At 38.1% G+C, this 27,768-nt stretch overlaps 1 protein-coding gene across 7 annotated transcripts in view; it reads left to right on the top strand.

Annotated features, from left to right (window-relative positions):
- The window catches only part of HECTD2 (HECT domain E3 ubiquitin protein ligase 2), a 95,257-nt gene that overhangs the window by 22,557 nt on the left and 44,932 nt on the right, over positions 1 to 27,768 (top strand). For 6 of the 7 annotated variants that reach the window (XM_015147680.3, XM_015147678.3, XM_077946750.1 and 3 more), the window contains 3 exons: positions 18,686 to 18,824; positions 19,521 to 19,623; positions 20,362 to 20,451. In XM_015147680.3, the coding sequence (XP_015003166.2) occupies positions 18,739 to 18,824; positions 19,521 to 19,623; positions 20,362 to 20,451 (279 nt within the window). In that variant the 5' untranslated portion in view covers positions 18,686 to 18,738. Of the gene's footprint in view, positions 1 to 18,685; positions 18,825 to 19,520; positions 19,624 to 20,361; positions 20,575 to 27,768 lie in introns of those variants that run through there. The other variant, XM_077946752.1, reaches the window with a different exon arrangement.

Genomic DNA, 27,768 nt, shown 5'->3' on the forward strand with positions numbered 1-27,768 from the left:
AGAAATGATATAAACTCTAGTGGTTTTTAAACTTATTTTTGTTCTTGTTTTTGATTGTGACAAAACACTTCTAAAAAAATACAATTTATTAGAGCATAATTATATTAAGCAGAGTTGCTGTGAGTAAAACTATTCATTCAGCACCGTTCCCCCGAGGTAGACCTTGAAGTTCTTTTTTGAAACCTTAGGAACAACTGACTTAAGCCATCTTCTTTCTTTTTTTTTTTTTCTTTAAGTTCTGGGATACATGTGCAGAACGTGCAGGTTTGTTACGTAGTTATACACGTGCCTTGGTGGTTTCCTGCACCCATCAACCCGTCATCTACATTACGTATTTCTCCTAATGCTATCCCTTCCCTAGTCCCCCACTCACTGACAGGTCCTGGGGTGTGATGTTCCCCTTCCTGTGTCCATGTGTTCTCATTGTTCAACTCCCACTTATGAGTGAGAACATGCAGTGTTTTCTTTTCTATTCCTGTGTTAGTTTGCTGAGAATGATGGTTTCCAGCTTCATCTATGTCCCTGCAAAGGACATGAACTCATCCTTCTTTATGGCTGCATAGTATTCCATGGTGCATATGTGCCATATTTTCTTTATCCAGTCCATCATTGATGGGCATTTGGGTTGGTTTGGGTTGGTTCCCAGTCTTTGCTATTGCGAACAATGCTGTAATAAACATACGTGTGCATGTCTTTATTGTAGAATTATTTATCATCCTCTGGGCATATACCCAGTAATGGGATTGTTGGGTTAAATGGTATTTCTGGTTCTAGATCCTTGAGGAATCGCCACACCGTCTTCCACAATGGTTGAACTAATTTACACTCCCACCAACAGTGTAGAAGTGTTCCTATTTCTTCACATCCTCTCCAGCGTCTGTTGTTTCCTGACTTTTTACTGATCGCCTTTCTAACTGGCATGAGATGGTATCTCATTGTGGTTTTGATTTGCATTTCTCTAATGACCAGTGATAATGAACTTTTTTTCATATGTTTGTTGGCTGCATAAATGTCTTCTTTTGAGAAGTGTCTGTTCATACCCTTTACCTACTTTTTGATGGGGCGGGTTGATTTTTCTTGTAAATTTGTTTAAGTTCCTTGTAGATTCTGGATATTAGTCCTTTGTCAGATGGATAGATTGCAAACATTTTCTCTCATTCTGTAGGTTGCCTCTTCACTCTGATGATAGTTTCTTTTGCTGTGCAGGAACTCTTTAGTTTAATTAGATGCCATTTGTCAATTTTGGCTTTTGTTGCCGTTGCTTTTGGTGTTTTAGCCATGAAGTCTTTGCCCATGCCTATGTCCTGAATGCTATTGTCTAGGTTTTCTTCTAGGGTTTTTATGGTATTAGGTTTTATGTTTAAGTCTTTAATTCATCTAGAGTTAATTTTTGTATGAGCTGTAAGGAAGGAGTCTGTGTTTCAGTTTTCTGCATATGGCTAGCCAGTTTTCCCAGCACCATTTATTAAATAGGGAATCCTTTCCCCATTGCTTGTTTTTGTCAGGTTTGTCAAAGATCAGATTATTGTAGATGTGTGGCATTATTTCTGAGGCCTCTGTTCTGTTCTATTGGTCTATATATCTGTTTTGATACCAGTATCATATTGTTTTGGTTACTGTAACCTTGTAGTATAGTTTGAAGTCAGGTAGCATGATGCCTCCAGCTTTGTTCTTTTTGCTTAGGATTGTCTTGGCTATATGGGCTCTCTTTTGGTTCCATATGAAATGTAAAGTAGTTTTTTCTAATTCTGTGAAGAAAGTCAATGGTAGCATGATGGGGATAGCGTTGAATCTATAAATTACTTTGGGCAGTATGGCCATTTTCATGATAATGATTCTTCCTATCCATGAGCATGGAATGTTTTTCCCTTTGTGTGCTGTCTTCTTTTCTTGAGCAGTGATTTGTAGTTCTCCTTAAAGAGGTCCTTCACATCTTTTGTAAGTTGTATTGCTAGGTATTTTATTCTCTTTGTAGCAATTGTGAATGGGAAATCACTCATGATTTGGCTCTATTTTTGGTGTATAGGAATGCTTGTGATTTTTGCACATTAATTTTGTATCCTGCGTCTTTGCTGAAGTTGCATAGCAGCAAATGATACTGGCCTCATAAAATGAGTTAGGGAGGAGTTCCTCTCTTTCTATTGTTTAGAATAGTTTCAGAAGGAATGGTAACAGCTCCTCTTTGTACCTCTGGTAGACTTCACCTGTGACTCTGTCTAGTCCTGGCTTTTTTTTGGTTGGTAGGCTATTAATCACTGCCTCAATTTCAGAACTTGTTATTGGTCTATTCAGAGATTCAACTTCTTCCTGGTTTAGTCTTGGGAGTGTGTATGTGTCCAGGAATTTAACCATTTCTTCTAGATTTTCTAGTTTATTTGCATAGAGGTGTTTAAACTATTTTCTGATGGTAGTCTGTATTTCTGTGGGATCAGTGGTGATATCCCCTTTATCGTTTTTTATTGTGTCTATTTGATTCTTCTCTCTTTTCTTCTTCATCAGTCTGGTTAATGGTCTAGTTTGTTAACCTTCTCAAAAAACCAGCTCCTGGATTCACTGGGTTTTTTTGAAGGGTTTTTCGTGTCTCCATCTCCTTCAGTTTTGCTCTGACCTTGGTTATTTCTCATCTTCTGCTAGCTTTTGAATTTGTTTGCTCTTGCTTCTCTAGTTCTTTTAATTGTCATGTTAGGGTGTCGATCTTAGATCTTTCCCACTTTCTCCTGTGGGCATTTAGTGCTATAAATTTCCCTCTAAACACTACTTTAGCTGTGTCCCAGAGATTCTGGTACGTTGTGTCTTCATTCTCATTGGTTTCAAAGAACTTATTTGTTTCTGCCTTAATTTCGTTATGTACCCAGTAGTCATTCAGGAGCAGGTTGTTCAGTTTCCATGTACTTGTGTGAGTTTCTGAATCCTGAGTTCTAATTTGATTGCACTGTGGTCTGAGAGACTGTTTACTATGATTTCCATTGTTTTGCATTTGCTGAGGAGTGTTTTACTTCCAATTATGTGGTCAATTTTACAATAAGTGCAATGTGGTGCTGAGAAGAATTTATATTCTGTTGATTTGGGGCAGAGAGTTCTGTAGATGTCTGTTAGGTCTGCTTGTCCAGAGCTGAGTTCAAGTCCTGAATATCCTTGTTAATTTTCTGTCTTGTTGATCTAATACTGACAGTGGGGTGTAAAAGTCTCCCATTATTATTGTGTGGGAGTCTAAGTCTCTTTGTATGTCTCTAAGAATTGCTTTATGAATCTGAGTACTCCTGTATTGGGTGCGTGTATATTTAGGATAGTTAGTCATCTTGTTGCATTGATCCCTTTACCATTATGTAATGCCCTTCTTTGTCTTTTTGGAACTTTGTTGGTTTAAAGTCTGTTTCATCAGAGACTAGGATTGCAATGCCTGCTTTTTTATTGCTTTCCATTTGCTTGGGAAGTATTCCTTCATCCCTTTATTTTAGCCTGTGTAGTCTTTGCACATGAGATGGGTCTCCTGAATACAGCACAAGGATGGGTCTTAACTTTTTATCCAATTTGCCAGTCTGTGTCTTTCAATTGGGACATTTAGCCCATTTACATTTAAGGTTAATATTATTATTTGTGAATTTGATCCTGTCATTATGATGCTAGCTGTTTATTTTGCCCATTGGTTGATGCAGTTTCTTCATAGTGTCAAGAGTCTTTACAATTTGGTATGTTTTTGCAGTAACTGGTACCGGTTTCTCCTTTCCATATTTAGTGCTTCCTTCAGGAGCTCTTGTAAGGCAGGCCTGGTGGTGACAGAATCTCTCAGCATTTGCTTGTCTGTAAAGATTTTATTTCTCCTTCACTTAGGAAGCTTAGTTTGGCTGGATATGAAATTCTGGGTTGAAAATTCTTTTCTTTAAGAATGTTGAATATTGGCCCCCACTCTCTTCTGGCTTGTAGGGTTTCTGCAGAGAGATCCGCTGTTAGTCTGATGGGTTTCCCTTTGAGGGTAACCTGACCTATCTCTCTGGCTGCCCTTAACATTTTTTCCTTCATTTCAACCTTGGTGAACCTGATGATTATGTGTCCTGGAATTGCTCTTCTCAAGGAGTATCTTTGTGGTGTTCTCTGTATTTCCTGAATTTGAATGTTGGCCTGTCTTGGTAGGTTGGGGAAGTTCTCCTGGGTAATATCCTGGAGGGTGTTTTCCATCTTGGTTCCATTCTCCCTGTCACTTTCAGGTACGCCAATCAAATGTAGGTTTGGTCTCTTCACATAGTCCCATATTTCTTGGAGGCTTTGTTCATTCCTTTTCATTCTTTTTTCTCTAATCTTGTCTTTACACTTTATTTCATTATGCTGATCTTCAATCTCTGATATCCTTCCTTCTGCTTGATCGATTCAGCTATTGATACTTGTGTATGCTTCATGAAGTTCCTGTGCTGTGTTTTTCAGTTCCATCGGGTCGTTTATGTTCTTCTCTAAACTGGTTATTCTGGTTACCAATTCCTCCAACCTTTTATCAAGGTTCTCAGCTTCCTTGCATTGGGTTAGAACATGCTCCTTTAGCTTGGAAGATTTTCTTGTTACCCACCTTCTGAAGCCTACTTCTGTCAGTTCGTCAAACTCATTCTCCATCCAGTTTTGTTCCCTGGCTGGTGAGGAGTTGTGATCCTTTGGAGGAGAAGAGGCGTTCTGGTTTTTGGAATTTTCAGCCTTTTTGCGCTGGTTTTTCTTCATCTTCGTGGATTTATCTACCTTTGGTCTTTGATGCTGGTGACCTTTGGATGGGGTTTTTGTGTGGACATCCTTTTTGTTGATGTTGATGCTATTCCTTTCTGTTTGTTAGTTTTCCTTCTAACAGTCAGGCCCCTCTGCTGCAGGTCTGCTGGAGTTTGCTGGAGGTCCACTCCAGACCCTGTTTGCTTGGGTATCATACAGCAGAGGCTGCAGAACAGCAAACGTTGCTGCCTGTTCCTTCCTCTAGAAGCTTCGTCCCAGAGAGGCACCTGCCAGATGCCCGCTGGAGCTCTCCCGCATGTGGTGTTTGTCAACTCCTGCTGGAAGGTGTCTCCCAGTGAGGAGACATGGATGTCAGGGACCCACTTGAGGAGGCAGTCTGTCCCTTGGCAGAGCTTGAGCACTGTGCTGGGAGATTCTGCTGCTCTCTTCGGAGCCGCCAGGCAGGAACATTTAAGTCTGCTGAAGCTGCGCCCACAGTCGCCCCTTCCCCCAGGAAGAATTTGTATTTCTACATGTTTCCGGGTGATGCTGATGCTGCAAATCTGCACAAAATACTACGAAACACTCTTCCATGGTTTTAAATGAGAGACCAATGGTGCTAATGACACGGAACATTTATTAAATCTACTTTAGTGTTCCAATTTTATATCCTTTATTAAATATGGAAATATCCAATGTCAAGTAATTTGTAGTGTAAACACAAATTGGACAAAGGTTCAATTTATAAACAAGTAAAATTAGGTATCCCCACAAATGGCTTCTTATAGATTATATTTGGCAATCTTTATTAGAGGGAAAGAAAAGGGCATCTCAGCCTAAAATAAATAAATGATATTTATCTCCTCTCTTCAACACCAGTCTTGTTACTATTACCTTTTGTGGCTCCTATAGAGTTTTTCTTCCTCTTTACCAGGCTTACTTCCCTTTCTTATCCCTTCCCACACACTTTTCCCCAACCTGGCTATAAACATCTACAATTAAATACAAACAGATTCATTCAAATATAAATTAACTTACACACAGAGCATATATACACAGTTTTATATCCACTAATTTTATTAATACCATGCTGAGGTGGAAGAGTGAAATTTGAATTAGTAAGAGAACTGGATTTTGGCAGAGCCTGAGACTGAAGAGATTCTTACATAATAGAAATAGTAATGCCAAGGCCAAGAGGATTCTAGGGTAAGTTTAGAAACCAGAAGCCCAGATGGGATTTATTTTTAGTTGAAAAGGTAACTTAAACTGAAGAGTCCTGCAGAATGTTAACACACTATGTTAATGGAACTTGAATCCTTTGCTCAGATTAGTGAATGAAAACCAAACTACAGGATGTGACATTCAGCTATTAAGGAAAGAAAAATAACAGACTGCAGCTGTTCTCAAGTCCCTGAATATCAAGGCATTGTTTCCAGAGACAGGCTTTCTGCCTGTTCTCACAGATAGTTATTAAAATATAATTCAAAAAGAGAAAATCAATAACTATGGTGATGAGGGATTAATTAAATCTTAAACTGACATTACAAATAGAGGGAAATCTTTGTTCTATCATATGCAACTTTTTCTGCAATATAGAAAATCATAATAGAGTGAAAAAAGCCAAAATAAATTTATCAGTGAAAATCAATCATTTAGGGTTCATTCAGTGAATACTTATGAACACTTTGCTGAACTGATAAGCAGTAATCATTTTCCCTTTCTTTTAATATACTGCTGCCAATTTTAGTTGGTTGCTTAGAAACATTAAGTAAAACACTAGAAGCCAATGTAAGAAGAATAAGGGCTGTCGTGGGGGTTGGCAGTATATTCAAAAATGTGAAGATCAGAATATAACTATGTGTAAGGGTGTGAGATTATCATCCAAATTTTGCTAGCTCACTGTTTTCACAGACATCATAACTCTCGTCGGAAACTGGTAAAATGCAGCTTTCTACAACTATATTCGACAAAACAAAGACTGACATTTTCAATTGGCCACATGATTAGGGGACTGATAACTGTTCCTGGCTAGCCAGCACAGATGGCAACAGCAACATTGGAGGTAAAGAAAAGTCTTTATGAAGATTGGAGGTTCAGTAGGAAGAACCTGGGCTTCCCTTTCCTTATCCCTCTACTGCTAGAGAGGAAGTAGTGATATAAAAAAGTGTGCTGCTAGTTACACGTTCTTGCAAAATGCTCTGCCTTGAGTTTCATTATAAATAATTTTTAATTAAGTAAGTAATAAGTAATGAAAAAGCAGTCTTAACAGTATGGGACTGAGTCGTATTGCTGGCTGAGTTGTGAAATTTGTTAACTTTAGATAAGCAACTAAAGTTCCTGGGCCTCAGTTTAGACATTATACAATGAAAGAAGAGGGAGTCGCTGGCAAGTCAGCCAAATAGGAAGAGCTCCGGTCTGCAGCTCCCAGTGAGATCAACGCAGAAGGCAGGTGATTTCTGCATTTCCAACTGAGGTACCCAGCTCATCTCACTGGGACTGGTTAGACAGTGGGTGCAGAATGTGGGGGGCAGGGTGAGGCATCACCACATCCGGGAAGCACAAGGGATCACAGAACTCCCTCCCCTAGTGAAGGGAAGGTGTGAGAGACTGTGCCCTGAGGAACGGTGCACTCTGGCCCAGATACGACACTTTTTCCATGGTCTTCACAACCTGAAGACAAGGAGATTCTCTTGGGTGCCTATGCCACCAGGGCCCTTGGATTCAAGCACAAAACTGGGTGGCCACTTGAGCAGACACCGAACTTGCTGCAGGATTTTTTTTTTTTTAATACCCCAGTGGCGCCTAGAACACCAGTGACACAGAACCATTCACTGCCCTGGAAAGGGGGCTGAAGCCACGGAGCCAAGGGGTCTAGTTCAGCAGATTCCACATGTACAGAGCCTAAGCAGCTAAGATCCAAAGGCTTGAAATTCTCGCTGCCAGCACAGCAGTCTGAAGACGACCTGGGACACTCGAGCTTAGTGGGCGGGGAGCGGGGGGTGTCCGCTATTACTGAGTCTTGAGTAGGGAGTTTTCCCCTCACAGTGTAAACAAAGCCACTGGGAAGCTTAAACTAGGCAGAGCCAATCTCAGTTCTGCAAAGCCGCTGTAGCCAAACTGCCTCTCTCGATTCCTCCCCTCTGCGAAGGGCATCTGTGAAAGAAAGGCAGCAGCCCCAATCAGGGGCTTATACATCAAACTCCCATCTCCCTGGGACAGAGCATCTGGGAGAAGAGGTCACTGTGGGCACAGCTGCAGCAGACTTAAATGTTCCTGCCTGCCAGCTCTGAAGAGAGGGGCGAATCTCTCAGCACAGCGCTCGAGCACTGCCAAGGGACAGACTGCCTCCTCAAGTGGGTCCCTGACATCCATGTCTCCTCACTGGGAGACACCTTCCAGCAGGAGTTGACAAACACCACATGCGGGAGAGCTCCAGCGGGCATCTGGCAGGTGCCTCTCTGGGACGAAGCTTCTAGAGGAAGGAACAGGCAGCAACGTTTGCTGTTCTGCAGCCTCTGCTGTATGATACCCAAGCAAACAGGGTCTGGAGTGGACCTCCAGCAAACTCCAGCAGACCTGCAGCAGAGGGGCCTGACTGTTAGAAGGAAAACTAACAAACAGAAAGGAATAGCATCAACATCAACAAAAAGGATGTCCACACAAAAACCCCATCCAAAGGTCACCAGCATCAAAGACCAAAGGTAGATAAATCCACGAAGATGAAGAAAAACCAGCGCAAAAAGGCTGAAAATTCCAAAAACCAGAACGCCTCTTCTCCTCCAAAGGATCACAACTCCTCACCAGCCAGGGAACAAAACTGGATGGAGAATGAGTTTGACGAACTGACAGAAGTAGGCTTCAGAAGGTGGGTAACAAGAAAATCTTCCAAGCTAAAGGAGCATGTTCTAACCCAATGCAAGGAAGCTGAGAACCTTGATAAAAGGTTGGAGGAATTGGTAACCAGAATAACCAGTTTAGAGAAGAACATAAACGACCCGATGGAACTGAAAAACACAGCACAGGAACTTCATGAAGCATACACAAGTATCAATAGCTGAATCGATCAAGCAGAAGGAAGGATATCAGAGATTGAAGATCAGCATAATGAAATAAAGTGTAAAGACAAGATTAGAGAAAAAAGAATGAAAAGGAATGAACAAAGCCTCCAAGAAATATGGGACTATGTGAAGAGACCAAACCTACATTTGATTGGCGTACCTGAAAGTGACAGGGAGAATGGAACCAAGATGGAAAACACCCTCCAGGATATTACCCAGGAGAACTTCCCCAACCTACCAAGACAGGCCAACATTCAAATTCAGGAAATACAGAGAACACCACAAAGATACTCCTTGAGAAGAGCAATTCCAGGACACATAATCATCAGGTTCACCAAGGTTGAAATGAAGGAAAAAATGTTAAGGGCAGCCAGAGAGATAGGTCAGGTTACCCTCAAAGGGAAACCCATCAGACTAACAGCGGATCTCTCTGCAGAAACCCTACAAGCCAGAAGAGAGTGGGGGCCAATATTCAACATTCTTAAAGAAAAGAATTTTCAACCCAGAATTTCATATCCAGCCAAACTAAGCTTCCTAAGTGAAGGAGAAATAAAATCTTTACAGACAAGCAAATGCTGAGAGATTCTGTCACCACCAGGCCTGCCTTACAAGAGCTCCTGAAGGAAGCACTAAATATGGAAAGGAGAAACCGGTACCAGTTACTGCAAAAACATACCAAATTGTAAAGACTCTTGACACTATGAAGAAACTGCATCAACCAATGGGCAAAATAAACAGCTAGCATCATAATGACAGGATCAAATTCACAAATAATAATATTAACCTTAAATGTAAATGGGCTAAATGTCCCAATTGAAAGACACAGACTGGCAAATTGGATAAAAAGTTAAGACCCATCCTTGTGCTGTATTCAGGAGACCCATCTCATGTGCAAAGACTACACAGGCTAAAATAAAGGGATGAAGGAATACTTCCCAAGCAAATGGAAAGCAATAAAAAAGCAGGCATTGCAATCCTAGTCTCTGATGAAACAGACTTTAAACCAACAAAGTTCCAAAAAGACAAAGAAGGGCATTACATAATGGTAAAGGGATCAATGCAACAAGATGACTAACTATCCTAAATATACACGCACCCAATACAGGAGTACTCAGATTCATAAAGCAATTCTTAGAGACATACAAAGAGACTTAGACTCCCACACAATAATAATGGGAGACTTTTACACCCCACTGTCAGTATTAGATCAACAAGACAGAAAATTAACAAGGATATTCAGGACTTGAACTCAGCTCTGGACAAGCAGACCTAACAGACATCTACAGAACTCTCTGCCCCAAATCAACAGAATATAAATTCTTCTCAGCACCACATTGCACTTATTGTAAAATTGACCACATAATTGGAAGTAAAACACTCCTCAGCAAATGCAAAACAATGGAAATCATAGTAAACAGTCTCTCAGACCACAGTGCAATCAAATTAGAACTCAGGATTCAGAAACTCACACAAGTACATGGAAACTGAACAACCTGCTCCTGAATGACTACTGGGTACATAACGAAATTAAGGCAGAAACAAATAAGTTCTTTGAAACCAATGAGAATGAAGACACAACGTACCAGAATCTCTGGGACACAGCTAAAGTAGTGTTTAGAGGGAAATTTATAGCACTAAATGCCCACAGGAGAAAGTGGGAAAGATCTAAGATCGACACCCTAACATGACAATTAAAAGAACTAGAGAAGCAAGAGCAAACAAATTCAAAAGCTAGCAGAAGATGAGAAATAACCAAGGTCAGAGCAAAACTGAAGGAGATGGAGACACGAAAAACCCTTCAAAAAAACCCAGTGAATCCAGGAGCTGGTTTTTTGAGAAGGTTAACAAACTAGACCATTAACCAGACTGATGAAGAAGAAAAGAGAGAAGAATCAAATAGACACAATAAAAAACGATAAAGGGGATATCACCACTGATCCCACAGAAATACAGACTACCATCAGAAAATAGTTTAAACACCTCTATGCAAATAAACTAGAAAATCTAGAAGAAATGGTTAAATTCCTGGACACATACACACTCCCAAGACTAAACCAGGAAGAAGTTGAATCTCTGAATAGACCAATAACAAGTTCTGAAATTGAGGCAGTGATTAATAGCCTACCAACCAAAAAAAAGCCAGGACCAGACAGAGTCACAGGTGAAGTCTACCAGAGGTACAAAGAGGAGCTGTTACCATTCCTTCTGAAACTATTCTAAACAATAGAAAGAGAGGAACTCCTCCCTAACTCATTTTATGAGGCCAGCATCATCCTGATACCAAAACCGGGCAGAGACACAACAAAAAAGAAAATTTCAGGCCAATATCCCTCATGAACATCGATGTGAAAGTCCTCAGTAAAATACTGGCAAACCAAATGTAGCAGCACATCAAAAATCTTATCTAGCAAGTCAACTAACTTATCCACCATGATCAAGTTGGCTTCATCCCTGGAATGCAAGGCTAGTTCAACATACACAAATCAATAAACGTAATCCATTTAAATGGAACCAATGACAAAAACCATATGATTACCTCTATAGATGTATAAAAGGCCTCGATAAAATTCTACACTTTTTTATGCTAAAAATCTCTCAATAAACTAGGTATTGATGGAATGTTTCTCCCAATAATTAGAGCTATTTATGACAAACTTACAGTCAATATACTGAATGGGTAAAAGCTGGAAGCATTTTCTTTGAGAACTGACACAAGACAAGGATTCCCTCTCTCACTACTCCTATCAACATATTATTGGAAATTTTGGCCAGGGCAATCAGACAAGAAAGAGAAATAAAGGTCATTTAAATAGGAAGAGAGGAAGTCAAATTTCCTCTGTTTAGGGATGACATGATTGAATATTTAGAAAACTCCATCCTCTCAGCCAGAAATCTCCTTAAGCTGATAAGCAACTTCAAAGTCTCAGGATACAAAATCAGTGTGCAAGAATCACAAGCATTCCTATACACCAATAATAGACAAACAGAGGGCCAAATCATGAGTGACCCCCATTCACAATTGCTACAAAGAGAATAAAATACCTAGCAATACAACTTAGAAAGGATGTGAAGGACCTCTTCAAGGAGAACTACAAATCACTGCTCAAGGGAAGAAGAGAGAACACAAACAAATGGAAAAACATTCCGTGCCGATGGATAGGAAGAATCAATATCGTGAAAATGGTCATACTGCCCAAAGTAATTTATAGATTCAATGCTGTCCCATCAAGCTACCATTGACTTTCTTCACAGAATTAGAAAAAACTACTTTACATTTCATATGGAACCAAAAAGCCCATATAGTCAAGACAATCCTAAACAAAAAGAACAAAGCTGGAAGCATCATGCTTCCTGACTTCAAACTACAAGGCTGCAGTAACTAGAACAGCCTGGTACTAGTACCAAAACAGATATATAAACCAATGGAACAGAATAGAGACCTCAGAAATAATGCCACACATATACAATAATCTGATCTTTGACAAACCTGACAAAAACAAGCAATGGGGCAAGGATTCCCTGTTTAATAAATGGTGTTGGGGAAACTGGTTAGCCATATGCAGAAAACTGAAACTGGACCCCTTCCTTACATCTCATACAAAAATTAACTCAAGATGGATTAAAAACTTAAACATAAAACCTAATACCATAAAAACCCTAGAAGAAAACCTAGACAATACAATTCAGGACATAGGTATGGGCAAAGACTTCATGACTAAAACACCAAAAGCAATGGCAACAAAAGCCAAAATTGACAAATGGCATCTAATTAAACTAAAGAGCTTCTAAACAGTAAAAGAAACTATCATGGGGGTGAAGAGACAACCTACAGAATGACAGAAAATGTTTACAATCTATCCATCTGACAAAGGGCTAATATCCAGAATCTACAAGGAAGTTAAACAGATTTACAAGAAAAAAACAACCCCATCAAAAAGTGGGCAAAGGATATGAACAGTGACTTTCCAAAAGAAGACCTTTATACAGCCAACAAACATATGAAAAAAAGTTCATTATCACTGGTCATTAGAGAAATGCAAATCAAAACCACAATGAGATACCATCTCATGCCAGTTAGAATGGCAATCAGTAAAAAGTCAGGAAATAGATGCTGGAGAGGATGTGGAGACATAGGAATACTTTTACATTGTTGGTGGGAGTGTAAATTAGTTCAACCATTGTGGAAGACGGTGTGGCGATTCCTCAAGGATCTAGAACCAGAAATAGCATTTAGCCTAGCAATCCCATTACTGGGTTTTATCCCTTTACCACCCAAAGGATGATAAATAATTCTATACACATATGTTTATTACAGCACTATTCGCAATAGCAAAGACTGGGAACCAACCCAAATGCCCATCAGTGATAGACTGGATAAAGAAAGTATGGCACATATGCACCATGTAATACTGTGCAGCCATGAATAAGGATGAGTTCATGTCCTTTGCAGGGACATGGATGAAGCTGGAAAGCATTATTCTCAGCAAACTATCACAGGAACAGAAAACCGAACACCACATGTTCTCACTCATAAGTGGGAGTTGAACAATGAGAACACATGTACACAGGGAGGGGAACATCACACACTGGGGCCTGTCAGTGGGTTGGGGCTAGGGGAGGGATAGCATTAGGAGAAATATGTAATGTAGATGATGAGTTGATGGGTACAGGAAACTACCATGGTATACATAGGTATACCAAATGTATACCTATGTAACAAACCTGCACATTCTGCACATGTATTCCAGAACTTAAAGTATAATAATAAAAATACAAATTCTTGTGCCCCACTCCAGACCTACTGAATCACAAAGTTTGGGGAGGGCCCAGTAGCCATGTTTTAACAAGCTTTCCAGGTTATTCTGATTTACAGTAAGTTTGGAAACCACTGCTGTTGTATTAAAAAAAAAAGAGCATGTTTATACTATCTTCTAATATGGAAGTTTAATATAAACCCCCACACTAATGAAATTTATCTTTGCTTGTTGAAGTTGATGGTAGAGCCAAGGATAGATGCTTGGATAGGAGGGTAGGTAAAGAAGGAAGGAAGACCTTATTAGCTATGTTACTTTTGTGACTATCGATATCCCTGTGTTTGCATAGTTGAAAATATATCCCGATTACATTACAGTAGAATTAAATTATATGTGTATATTTCATTATTGTAGACCTTAAAATTTATAAGATATTAATCATTCTATTGTTTTAGAAGTCTTAATACTTGAGAAAATACAACAATCACAGTAAAAAGCTTTGTAGATGGGCTCAACAACAGAATGAAGGGGACAGGAATCAATGAACTGGAAGACAGAACAATAGAAATTATCTAGTCTTAACAATAGAAAATAGACTGAAAAATCAACAGTCTCAGGGACCCCATATACTATAACAAAAGGTGTTAACAATCCTATTATCAGCGTCCCAGAAGGAGAGGAAAAGACAGTAGCGCTGAAAAAGTAACCAAGTCATGACTGAAAATTTTCTACATTTGGTGAAAGACATAAACCTGCAGATTCAAGAAGCTAAACAAACCTCATTCAGAAGAAATCCAAAGAAATCCACAGCAAGAAGCATCATAATTAAACCTGTCAAAACTTAATACCAACAAAAAGATCTTCAAAGCAGCCAGGAAAAAATGACACATTAAGGAAGATGCTGTAGTTTGAGTATTTGTTTCCACCAAAATTCGTGTTGAAATATAATCCCCAGTGTAGCTGTATTGAGAGGCGAGACCTTTAAGTGGTAATTGGGTCATGAGGGCTCTGCTCTTATGAATAGATTAATCCATTCATGGGTTAATGGATTCATGGGTTATCATGGGAATAGGACTGGTGGCTTTATAAGAAGAGGATTAGATATTCGAGCTAGCATACTCAGCCCCCTCACCATGTGATGCCCTGCACCCCCTTAGGATTCTGCAGAGTCCCTGTTAGCAAGAAGGCCCTCACCAAGCACCTGTTGCGGTCCCTAAAAAAAAAAAATAAGGCATTGAAATAACAGATTTATCATCAGTAACCACAGAGGCCGCCAGAAGGATATGCCACTAAATTTTTCAAATGCTAAAAGGACTGTCACTGTAGAATGCTACACTTGGTGAAAATATTTTTCAGGAATGCAAGGAAGGGAAATCAAGACATTTTCAGATGAAGAAAAACTAAGAATTTGTTGCCACTACATTTACTCTAAAAGAATAAAGGAGTTCTCTAAACAGAAAGGAAACAAAAGAAGGAAACTTGAGATATGAGGAAAGGGGAAAGAAGGTGATAAACAAAAGTATGGATAAATACAGTAGACTTCTCTTATGTTTTCTAAATTATAATTGGTAGTTGAAACAAAAATTGTAACACGGGTGTGGTTCTAAATGTATGTAAAGGAAAAAAGAAAATTATGGCTGAGTTCAGTGACTCACACCTGTAACCCCAGTGTTTTGGGAGGCCAAGACAGGAGGATGGCTTGAGGCCAAGAGTTTGAGACCAGCTTGAGGAACATAGTGAGACTTTGTCTCCATAAAAATTTTAAAAATTAGTCAGGCTTTTGGTGCATGCCTGTAGTCCTAGCTACTCAGGAGGCTGACATAGGAAAATCACTTGAGCCCAGGTGTTTGAGGCTGCAGTTAGCCATGGTCACACCACCACACCCCATCCTGAGTGAAAGAGCAAGACCCTGTCACACACACAAAAAGAAAATTATAAACAGGGGAAGGTAAAGGAGGTAGGATTTCTGCACTTCATTCCAACTGGTAAAATGACGATGTGAGTAGCATGTGAGAAATTATTATATGTAATGTAATATCTAGAGAAACCTCTCAGAAACACTATATATAAATCAAAAGAGAATTCTAAAAAATGTTTAACCTGCAGAAAGGCAGGAAAAGTAACAAGCAGAGAGAACAAATAGAAAATAAAATCATAGACTTAAGCTCTACCTTATTAAAAATTACGTTAAATGTAAATAGTCTAAATAAAAGATATTGTCAGAGTGAACAAAAAACATGACCCAACTGTATTCTATTTATAAGAAATTCGCTTCAAATATAACAGTATAAGCAAGTTTTAAGTAAATGGATAGAGGAAGACATTTTATGCAAACATCGATTGAAGGAAACAGAAATGACTGCATTAATATCAGATAAAGTGGACTTAGAATAAAGAAAATTCATGGAGATAGAGAGGAACATTATATAATGATAAAAGGGATAATCACTCAAAATATGTAGTGATCACAAGTATGTACACACCAAACAGCAGAGCTGTAAAAACTGCGGGGGGAAACTGGTAGACCTGAATGCAGAAACAGAAGAATCCACAGTTAGGTATTGAAGGCTCCAACTGTAAGTGTATATTTGATGGAACTATCTAGAAAATCAATAAGTATATAGAGTAACTCAGTGCCACCATCAACCAACAGCACATTTATAGCACGCTCTACCCAACAACAGAATACACATGGCATTTCAAGTGCCAATGGGACATATAGCAAAATGGATCATATTCTGGGCCATAAAACAACTGAAATTTTAAAGAATTGAGATAATGTAAAGTGTGTTTTCTGACTAGTCAAATTAGAAATCAGTAACAGAAAATAACAGAAGCATCTCCAAAATACTTGGAAATTAAACAACTTCCAAATAATTCATTGGTCAAAGATGAAGTCTTAAGGGAGGTTAAAAAATGGATGGGATGGAATGAAAATAAAAATATGATACAACATATCAAAAGTTGTGGGATACTGCTATAGCAGTGCTGAGAGGGAAATTTATAGCAGTCATGCATACATTAGAAAAGGGGGAAATTTTCAAAACAAATATCTAAGCCTTTAGCTGATGGACCTAGGAAAAGAAGAGAATATCAGCCCAAAGTAAGCAGGAAGGAGGAAATATAAAGATAAAATCAGTGAAACTGAAAACAAAAATTGAGAAAATGAAACAAAGAGATGGCTCTTTGATAAGATCAATAAAACTGACATAAAAAGGTAGATTATCAGTATCATAAATGAAATAGGAGATATTACAACAGACCCTATCAACGTCAGAAAAGATAATAAGGGAATACTACAAACAACTCTACACACATAAATTACAGATGAAATGGACCAATTCCTCAAAAAACAAAAGCTGTTGCAGCTCATCTAGTTTGAAATAGTTAATTTGCATAGTTCTATAACCACTAAGGAAATTGATTTCTAGTTTTAAAACTTTAAAAAAAGAATATTCACGTCCGGGTGGTCACACAGAATTCTGGCAAATGTTTAAAGAATGAACACCATTTCTCTACAATCTCTACCAGAAAACAGATGAAAAGGGAACATTTATTTTTCATTTTACACAGCTGGTATTACATTGGTAACAAAACCAGATGACGATAGTTAAAAAAAAAAAAATTTATAGACTATAGACCGATATCCTTCATGAATATAGATGGCAGAAGTCCTTAATAAAGTATTAGCAAATAAAATTCAGCAATATATAAAAAGAGTTATACACCATTACCAAAAGGTCACTCCAGGGATGCTAGATGGTTCAGTTTTAAAAATATCAATTAATGTAATCCGCCATACTAACATGCTTAAGAATGATTCCATGCAGTAAAATAACTTGACAAAATCCAACACCTATTCATAATGAAAAAAATTAAAACTCCCAGAAAAATAGGAAAGAGACTTTTTCCTTTACTTGATAAACAGCATCTAGAGAAGACCTGCAATTAACGCTTTATGTAATTGTGAAAGACTGAGTGCTTTTACCTTAAGTGTGGGAACAAGGCAAGGATGTCTGCTCTTAGCACTCTTATTCAACATGCTAAGAATCAGAGGGAGTACCCTTTTATTGGTAAAGCTTACCCTTTTTCTTAATGGCTAAATATTTAGTGCTTTCCCATTTAAGAGTGAGAATAATGCAAGGATGTTTGCTCTAACTCATTCTTCTCAGTGCTGCAAATTTTAGCCAATACAAGAAGACAAAAAGAAGAAAAAAGACATACAGATTAGAAAATAAGGAATAAGACTGTCCCTATTTGCAGATGGCATGATTGTCTATGCAAAAAAAAAAAAAAAAACAAACCATGAAATCTCAAAAATAAACCTTCCTAGAATTGATAAGTGAATTCAGTAAGGTTGAAGAATACAAGATAAACATACAGAAGTCAGTTATATTTCTTTATGCTAACAATGAACACATGGACACTAATGTAAAAATACATATCATTTGTAATCACTTAAAAAAGAATAAAAGGTTTAAATCTAGCAAACATTACAGAATATGTATGCTTAGAATTATACCATGCTGGTGAAAGAAATTAAGATCTGAGTAAGTGTAAAGGCATACTGTGTTCATGGATTAGAACGCTTATTCTAGTAAAGATGCCAGTTTTCCCCAAATTGATACACAAGTTCTCCCCAAGTTGATACAAAAAGGAATTTCATGCATTTCCTGTCAAAATTCCCATAAGTTCTTTGTTGTTGATATGGATAAGATTATTTTCAAATTTACCTGAAATGGCAGAAGAACTGGAATGGGTAAAACTTTTTTAAAAGAAGTATAAAGTTGAAAGAATCAGTCTACCTGATTTTTATTATATATCTACAATAATCATACATTGAAATATTCCCTGAAAGATGACTTTTGGGAAGAGGGGAGAGGAAAGAAAGGCTAAATTACATTAACAGACAATTTTGAGGGGGAAGGGAAAAAGGGAAGAAGCTCTATATTAAGTATACACATCAATGTAAGATACAGCCTAATATGTGTTGTGAGTGAAGTGGGGGAGTGGGGGAATAAGCCCTCCAGTAAATGTCCTTCACTATGGTTGATTTTTCTTTAATCTCAAAGTGAATGTAATACAAAATAATTCATTTATTTTCTGTTGAGGTTGAATTAATCTTGGTATTTTATAATTTGGAAGTTTAATGATTCATTATTTTGAATGTCTTTTTATACTTCACAGTGAGAGACCAACCACCAATTTGCCTTGATGTTAGACAAAAACAGCGTGTATCTATGGATGCATTATCATCCGAAATGAAGGCCCCAGTCCTTCCAGAACCTATTCTTCCTATCCAGCCCAAAACTATGAAAGACTTTCAGTAAGTTTCAGCTCACTATTATATGTAAATGTATAATCATCTGCATGTCAGCACTTTACATAATTTATTTATTTGAGAAATTAATTTAACTTTTGGATCATTATAAGGTGTTAGCCAAGAGGACCTCAAAAGACTTTATGTCTCAAGTTGAAGGTGAAAGAAAACAAATGTATGAATAACAGGTAAGAGTTAGATAGGCTGTAGCAAAATAAAGGAAATGCTAAGTAAGAGTCTATGAGTCAAAACAAAAAGAGATAAAGGTGGTAATTAAATAATAGACTGTTACCATTTTTAAAAATAAGAGTTCATTTATGATGTGACACATACTATAAAAGTTATGTCACCATTCAAAATCTCCAGATGCATATTTGAAGGACTAAATGGGAATGATAAAGACAGAATGTAAACAAAGTCTCCAAAAGTTTAGCTATGAAGGGAAGGAAAGAGTGATAATTGAAAGAGACATGTTAAGAATGATCTTTTTTAAAAATAAGTAAATGGGAAAGTTAAAGCTGGATTAATATCTTAATCCAATTAAGAATTATAAATCCATAAACTATATTAACTGGGACATATTTCTTTATTTGGTTTCAGTATTTCATATTGCATACTTGGTGACATTTATTTAAAAAGTAGTGCTAGTTTATCTGAATAATATTTCTATATATATATGGTTAATGTATGTTTTCATTTTAGGGAAGATGTAGAAAAAGTTAAGTCATCAGGAGATTGGAAAGCAGTACATGATTTTTATCTAACAACATTTGATTCTTTCCCAGAATTAAATGCTGCATTTAAGGTAATTATACATAAAACACATTTTTCATTTAACTTTTAGTTTTAAATTTTCCAGAAATGATAAATTTACCTCATTTATACCCAATATTGATTTAAACATGCATATATATGTATTGATTTCAGAAATTATACAGTACATACAATTATGTAATATTACACATACTATATAAGTATACGGGTTTTTTTTTTGAGGGGGAGGTTGTTTTGTTTTGTTTTGAGATGGAGTCTCACCCTGTTGCCCAGGCTGGAATGCAGTGGTGCAATCTCAGCTCACTGCAACCTCCGCCTCCTGGGTTCACACAATTCTTGTGCCTTAGCCTCCTGAGTAGCTGGGATTACAGGTGCCTGCTGCCACACCTGGCTAATTTTTGTATTTTTAGTAGAAACGGGGTTTCACCATGTTGGCCAGGCTGGTCTTGAACTCCTGACCTCAGGTGACCCCTCCCATGTCAGCCTCCCAAAACACTGGGATTACAGATATAAGCCACTGTGCCCAGCCCTTAAATATTGTTTTTACTTGCTCTAATGTTCATGTTTAACTCCATACCTTCAGTTTTAAAAAAGAAAGTTATTAAAATAATCTTTGTACATTTCTTTTTATTTTCAGAAATTTTGCCTTAAAGTTTTTATTGTCAGACTAAAAAATAGTCGAAATTATGAAGGAATAGTATGATTCAAATTATACTAAGAATAGTCTTCAAAATGTTGAATATACTTAATTCTTAAATTGAATTTGCAGAAAGATGCCACTGCCTCATTTAACACCATTGAAGACTCTGGGATTAATGCTAAATTTGTGAATGCTGTGTATGATACCTTACTTAATACTGTAAGTATTATGACATGCAAGTAATATTATTCTGTCTCTTCTGTATTTCAAAAGCAGCCACACAAATATTATAAAAATCTCCTTATAACATAATTACTTTAGAAATTCTGATACAATTTTATAGTAAATGTAGCTGGAATTCTCAGTTAGATTATTTTATTCTTTCATTTTTTAATTATGAATTAAGCAGCAAGTACTTTTATATCCAGTCCTTTTTTAGAAAGACTTGCTAAAATCATGCTTTACTTACTCAGCAAAAGGAAGTGAGTTACTTAATTATATTGGAATTGCGCTGAATCTGTAGATCAGTGGTTCTTAAACATTAGCCTGTATCAGAATCACAAGAAGGTCTTGTTAAAATACAGAATTTCAGATTCAGTAGGTCTTGGGTGAAGCCCAAGAATTTTCATTTGTAACAAGTTCCCAGGATATATTGATGCTCCTGACCCAGGGACCACATTTTGAGAACCCTACTACTATAGATCAGTTTGTGAAAAATTGACATCTTTTCAATCCATAAGCATACTGTATCCTTTTAGGTACCTAGGTCGTCTTTAATTTCTCTTGGTAATGTTTTGTAGTTTTCTGGGTAGAGGTGTTACACATTTCTCATTACATGTATTTCTAGGTACTTCATGTTTTTTGATGCTATTATGATTTTATTTTCCAATTGTGACTTAATATATGGAAATACTTTCATATGTTTATCTTTATCTAAATACAGTTGACCCTTGAACAATGCGAGAGTTAGGGGCGCTAACCCCCTATGCAGTAAACAAAAAAATCTGTGCATAACTTTTGACTCCCCAGAAGCTTAACTACTAATAGCCTATTGTTGACCAGAAGTCTTACTGATAACATAAACAGTCAATTAACATATATTTTATGTTATATGTATTATATACTGTATTCTTACAATAAAGTAAGGAAAAAGCAATGTTATTAAGAAAAAAATAAGGAAGATAAAATATATTTACTGTCTGTTAAGTGCAAGTGGACTATCATAAAGGTCTATCCTTATTCAGTAGGCTAAGGAAGAGAAGGGGTCGGTCTTGCTGTCTCAGGTGGCAGAGGTGAAAGAAAATACGTAGATAAGCAGGCTTGCACAGTTCAAACCTGTATTCGAGAGTCAACTGTACTTTGCTATATTCATCCATTAATTCTAATAGTACATCAGTAAATTAACTTGGATTTTCTGTGTATACAATCTTGTCATTTGTGAAAAAGGAGAGTTTTATCTCCTTCTAATCCTGTATCTTATATGGATGTATGTATGTATTTGCATTCACTGGGACCTCTTTCACAATTGTGAATAAAAGAAGTAATAGCAGACCTCTTTGTCTTATTCCCAATCTGAGTACTTCTCTATAAATATAAACATTCTTTGTCATTGAAGAAATGAAAATAACATTACACATCCATCAAAATTAATAAAATTGTTTCAAAAACCTTACTAAGTATTGGCAATATTGTGGAACAGTTGGAACTTTCATCCCTTGATGATGTAAGTATAAATTGGTACAACCACTTTGGAAAAATACTTGGCATGATCTACTAACATGAAGCATATGCATATTCTGTAACCCAACAATTCCATTCCTAGGTACACTTCTCTGAACTTCATTTTTTTTTGACATTTTAATTTCTTTTGAATTTAAGTCGTTTTTTGCAAACTAGGAAACAGAATCAACCTAAAGCATCTAGTCCTCGAGGGATCCAGGCTGAGTCTTAACAATCTTCAGCAGAATGACATCATAATACAAGGTGCTAGAAATAGGGTGTAAATTTTAATAATAACCACTTCCCTACATTTTTTATTAGGAAACAGCCAAAAGTCCAATTCTTAAAGGGATAATATACAAAACATCTTAATCTACAAAGGCCAGAATGACCCAGTTATATGCTGAACAACCTATTGGTGAAACAAATCAGAGCTGGCCAAGAATTGGTAAACAGAGAAGGTGTTTACATTTTGGACACTTGCTCTGTGGCTTAAAAAATTCCTGGTTGCTGTCAGTAAGAAAGAAAGTAAAAAATATTGCAGATGGACCCACACTGATACTTGATTTTACCAAGGTCTTCCACTGGAACATGAAGGTAGAGAGAAGTATAAAGTATAAGATAATTATCCCTTATCTCACTATGTTGCCCAGGCTGGTCTCAGACTCCTGGCCTCAAACAGTCCTCCTGCCTTGGCCTCCCAAAGTGTTGGAATTATAGGTGTCAGTCACCGAGACTGGCTGGGAGGGCTTTCCTTAGACTGAAGGTCAATGTAGCCATCATCTGTGCTGCAGAGCCTTGAGTATTTCTCTTTACTATTGGGGATTCTGGTAGCCAGGTTGCTACTGGATGCCATCATAACATGCTGACACAGCTACGGTTGGAGCACATACCATGCTGCCTGTGCACCAAGGGCTTGGCCATGGTTGGCCTGAGGCCCCATGACACAGGCCACCTAACAGCCACTCAGCCTACCCCAGCATGGACCAGTCCTCTCTGAGTTCTTTTGACTTGGAATATTAATGTGTTATATACGTTAAAAAATTAAATATACAGATATGAGGAAAAAAACATAAAATGGAATACAAACAGAAAATAAACCTAACTGTATTTTGAATGAATAGTATAACCATATTTTCCAAAACTCACTAAAGAACTTTTATACTTAGTACTTTTAACTATATAATCCTAGATCTAAATACTTAAAAAACACACACACAAAGACTGTAAACAAATCTTTAACTTTTAGTAGTTTGGGTTTTTCCCCCCCCTCAGGGGTATAGACAAAGAATTCTGAAATTACATTCTATGTATTGTTGAAGTAAACAAATGAGTAAATATATCAATGTTGCTAGGAGTCAAGTTTCTCATTTTAGAAAAGGGAGATATAAATATGGGATGAGGGAGGCTGAAAACCATTCTTGGAATTGAATTAGAATTGGAGGCATTGTAATGATCTCATGGTTTTTAATAGATGTAGATACATGTAGTACATGCGAGTGTGTATGTTCTAGCCCTGTGCACTGAAAGGACCTACAGCAGTAACATCCCTTCACTATACTGAGCACTTCACTTACTGATCTTGGTTTCTAAATACCATTTCATACTAAAAGAACCACAGCTCCCTAGAGAAATGGCTAATTCTAAGACCAAGGCAGGGAAAGTACAAAATGAACCTGGATCATCTAGTTTCTCACCATTAATTACGATGTTAGCTGTAGGGGTTTTTTTTTAGATGTTCTTTATCAAGTTGAGGAAGTTCTCCTATATTTCTTGTTCACTGATAATTTTTATCATGAATGGGTGTTGGATTTCATCAACTGCTTCTTTTGCATCTGTTGCTATGATCACATGATTTTTCTTTTTTAGCTTGTTGATGTGATGAATTACATTAGTTGATTTTTGAGTGTTGAACCAGACTTGCATAACCTGAAATAAATCGCACTTGGTTGTGTTGTATAATTCTTTTTGTATATTTTTGGTTCAATTTGCTAATATTTTGTTGAGGAATTTTTTGCATTTATGTTCATAGCAGGTATTGGTCTATACTTTTCCTTTCTTGTAATATCTCTTTTGAGTATTAGGTTAATGCTGGCCTCACGGACTTAGTATTCTCTCTGCTTCTGTTTTCTGGAAGAAATTGTAAAGAATTGGTATCATTTATTTCTTAAATATTTAGTAGAATGTACCGTTAAAGCCATCTGGGCCTGGTGCTTTCTGTTTTAGAAGGTTAACAATTATTGATTTGGTTCCTTTATTAAACACAGGCTTTTTCAGATTATCTGTTTCTCCTTATATTAATTTCGGTAGATTTTTCAGGAACATATCTAGGTTATCAAATTTGTGAGCACAGAGTTGTTCATAATAGTCATAAATTATCCTTTTAATGTCTATAGAATCAGTGTGAGAATTATCTTTCATTTAGTAATTAGTGTTTTCTCACTTCCTTTTGTGATTAGTCTGGCTAGAGGCTTATCACTTTTATTGATCTCTTCCAAAAAATTAGCATTTGGTTGTGTTGATTTTCCCTGTTCCCTTTTTTAAGTTTCATTGACTTCTCTTCTAATTTTTTATCTTGTTTTCTGCTTACCTTGGATTTAATTTGCTCTTTTGTTTTAGTTTCTTAAGGTGGACACTTAAATGATTGATTTCAGATTTTTTTGCTAATATATTCATTCAGTGCTGTACATTTCCCCCTAATCACTGCTTTTGCTGTATCTCACAAATTTTGATAGGTTGTATTTTCATTTGTTTTACAAAGCTAAACATAGGCTTACCATATGATCCCTCACTTACACTCATATGTATTTACCCAAATGAGTTAACAATTTATGTTCATCCAAAAACCTGCACACAAATGGTTACAGCAGCCTTATTAATAATTACCAAAAATGTCCTTCCATAGGTGAAGGGATAAACTGTGGTACATTCCATATCATGGAAATTATTCAGTGGTAAGAAGAAATGAGATACTAAGTCACAAAAAGACATGGAGAAACCTTAAATACATACTACTAATTGAAAGAAGCTAGTCTTAAAAGTCTATTAAGAATAACAGTAATGGAGATTTAGAGCCAAGATGGCCAACTAGATGCAGCCAGGAGGAACATCTGCCACGGAGAGACTGGACATCAGGAAGACTGGCACACTCCAAGCAGATCTTCAGAGAGAAGGCATTGAAATTGGACAGATGGAGGACACAGAAGCTGGGCTGAAGGGAGCTGGGAAGCCTGGGTGGGGCTACCAAGTAATGCGACTCATTCACGACCCCCAGCAACTCTTGTGGAAAGGGTGAGTTGAACAGGCAAGGAGTAGCCGCTCTTATCATGGACCTCTGGAATCCTGGCAACAGGAGATTCTATGACTCCCATAGACACTTGAGCTGGCAGGGTGAACTGCTAACACCTGTAGGAGGGGTAGGACTCCACCCTGTGTGGTGCCCAGATGGTTTGGTATGAGAACATCTGTAGTGGAGCATGGCCAGGGATGCCCATCCCTCAAGGCACACCATGCTCCTCTAGGAGACTTTAGCCTTGAGATGACTGTCAGACCTGGACAGAGTAGGGTATTCTTGCCTGTGAGATGGTGCCAGACCAATCTCAGTGTCCCCCTGACAGCTGACCTCTCTCAAGGCCCCAGCTTGGCCACACTCACTTGCAGTGCACCCTCGATGCCCAACCAGGGTACTTCCTGGGGCATAGCCCCTTCACCAGCAGACCACTCCTGACCATCATAGGGTCCAGCAGAGTGGCCCCCGCCAACACATACCAGCCTACCTGCAACTTCCCCCCACCACAACCTCCCCTCCGCAGCTTTACCAGCATGCATTTGTCCACAGCCACATTCCCACTGCTTTGCCAAGGTTTGTGAGTGAGTGGACCTCACTTCTCCCCACCAGTGTGTGTGAGTACCCCACCATGCTACTGCTGCAGGAGTACACACTGCTGCCCCCACTGGCATGCGGGCACCCAGTCATTCCACCATTGCTGCTGCAAACATGCACACAGACACTAGCAACTTGCCCCGCCACCACCCCCATGCTGCCACCAGTGCTGGTGCAAATGCATGTGCACAGAGTCCAGCATTCCTGCCCTCCACCAGCACCCCACACCTACCGCACCACCACTGCTGCCAGCTCAAGAGCATGGAGCAGTGCCACAAGTCCACTCCCACTAGTACCTTGCCTCAGCAGATGTGTGTGCATCCCACCACGTGGCTCTGAGTGGCTGCTGGCACCTGCAAGCGAGCATGGATCCAACTGCCACCACCCCAGTGAATTGTTTTGTCTGACACCACTTATCAGAATGTTATTGCCAGTGGACCAAGAAAACCTCAGCCCTTTTGGCACTGCAGGTTCCTAACCTAGAGGGGCCAGAGAACAAAGCCAGGGGCTCGGTACCAGCACCCCCCAGAGTTAGAGCATGCAACCCAGGAGTGCTGAGCTGAGCCTTGGCCCACTAAAATTTTCCAGAAACAGAGCCATTCAACTGAACCCACTTTATGCCACAATCAAACCCAGAAATGCATCAAAGAAGATAAAAGCAAAAAAAAAAAAAAAAAAATCCCATTCAAAGGATAGCAGCTCCAGAAACTGAAGGAACGTCAACCCACTCAGATGAGAAAGAAACAGCACAAGAACTCTAGCAACTCAAAAAGGCAGTGTCTTCTCACCTCCAAATGACCACACTAGTTCCCCAGCAATGGTTCTTATGGCTGAAATGACAGAAGTAGAATTCAGAACGTGGACAGGAACAAAGATCATTGAGATTCAGGAGAAAGTAGAAGCCCAATATAAGGAATCTGAAGAATACAATAAAATAATACAGGAGATAAAAGATGAAATGACTGTTTTAAGAAAGAACCAAATTGATGTGACAGAGCTGAAAAATTCACTTCACAAATTTTACCCCATCTTTACAAAAAAAATGTTTTAAAGTTAGCTGGGTGTAGTTGTGCATGCTTATAGTCCCAGGTACTTGGGAGGCTTTAGTGGGAGGATCGCTTAAGCCCAGGAGTTAAAAACTGCAGTGAGCTATCATTATGCCACCACACTGTAGCCTGAACAACAGAGTTAGACACTGTCTCAAAAAAAAGAAAAAGAAATCAGAGTACAGTTGCAAATGTTAACAACAGAATTGACCAAGCTAAAGAATTTCAGAGCTCAAAGACTGATTCTCCTAAATAACTCAGTCAGACAAAAATAAAAAATAAAGAAGAATGAACAAAGGCTACAAGAAATATGGGATTATGTAAAGAGACCAAATCTACAACTCATTGACATCTCGGAAAGAGAGGGAGAAAAAGCAAGCAATTTGGAAAACACATTTGAGGATATCATCCATAAAAATTTCCCCAGCCTCACTAGAGAAGCCAACATTCAAATTCAGGAAATTCAGAGAACCCCTGCAATATACAAGATGACCATCCCCAAAACACACAGTCCTCAGATTCTCCAAAGTCAAAATGAATGAAAAAATGTTAAAGGTAGCTCCAGAGAAAGAGCAGATCACCTCCAGTGGGAACCCTATCAGGCTAACAGCAGACCTTTGGGCGGAAACCCTACGAGACAGAAGAGATTGGGAGCCTATATTCAGCATTCTTAACAAAAAGATATTCCAACCAAAAATTTCGTATACAGCCAAACAAAGCTTCATAATTGAAGGAGAAATAAGATACTTTTCTGATAAGTAAATGCTAAGGGAATTCGTTACCACCAAACCTGCCTTACGAGAGATCCTTAAGGGAGTGCTAAATATGGAAAGGAAAGACTGTTACTGGCCACCACAAAAACACACTTAAGCACATAAACCATTGACA

Source organism: Macaca mulatta, chromosome 9, assembly GCF_049350105.2.
Source record: "Macaca mulatta isolate MMU2019108-1 chromosome 9, T2T-MMU8v2.0, whole genome shotgun sequence".
In the NCBI taxonomy this organism is placed as follows: domain Eukaryota; kingdom Metazoa; phylum Chordata; class Mammalia; order Primates; family Cercopithecidae; genus Macaca; species Macaca mulatta.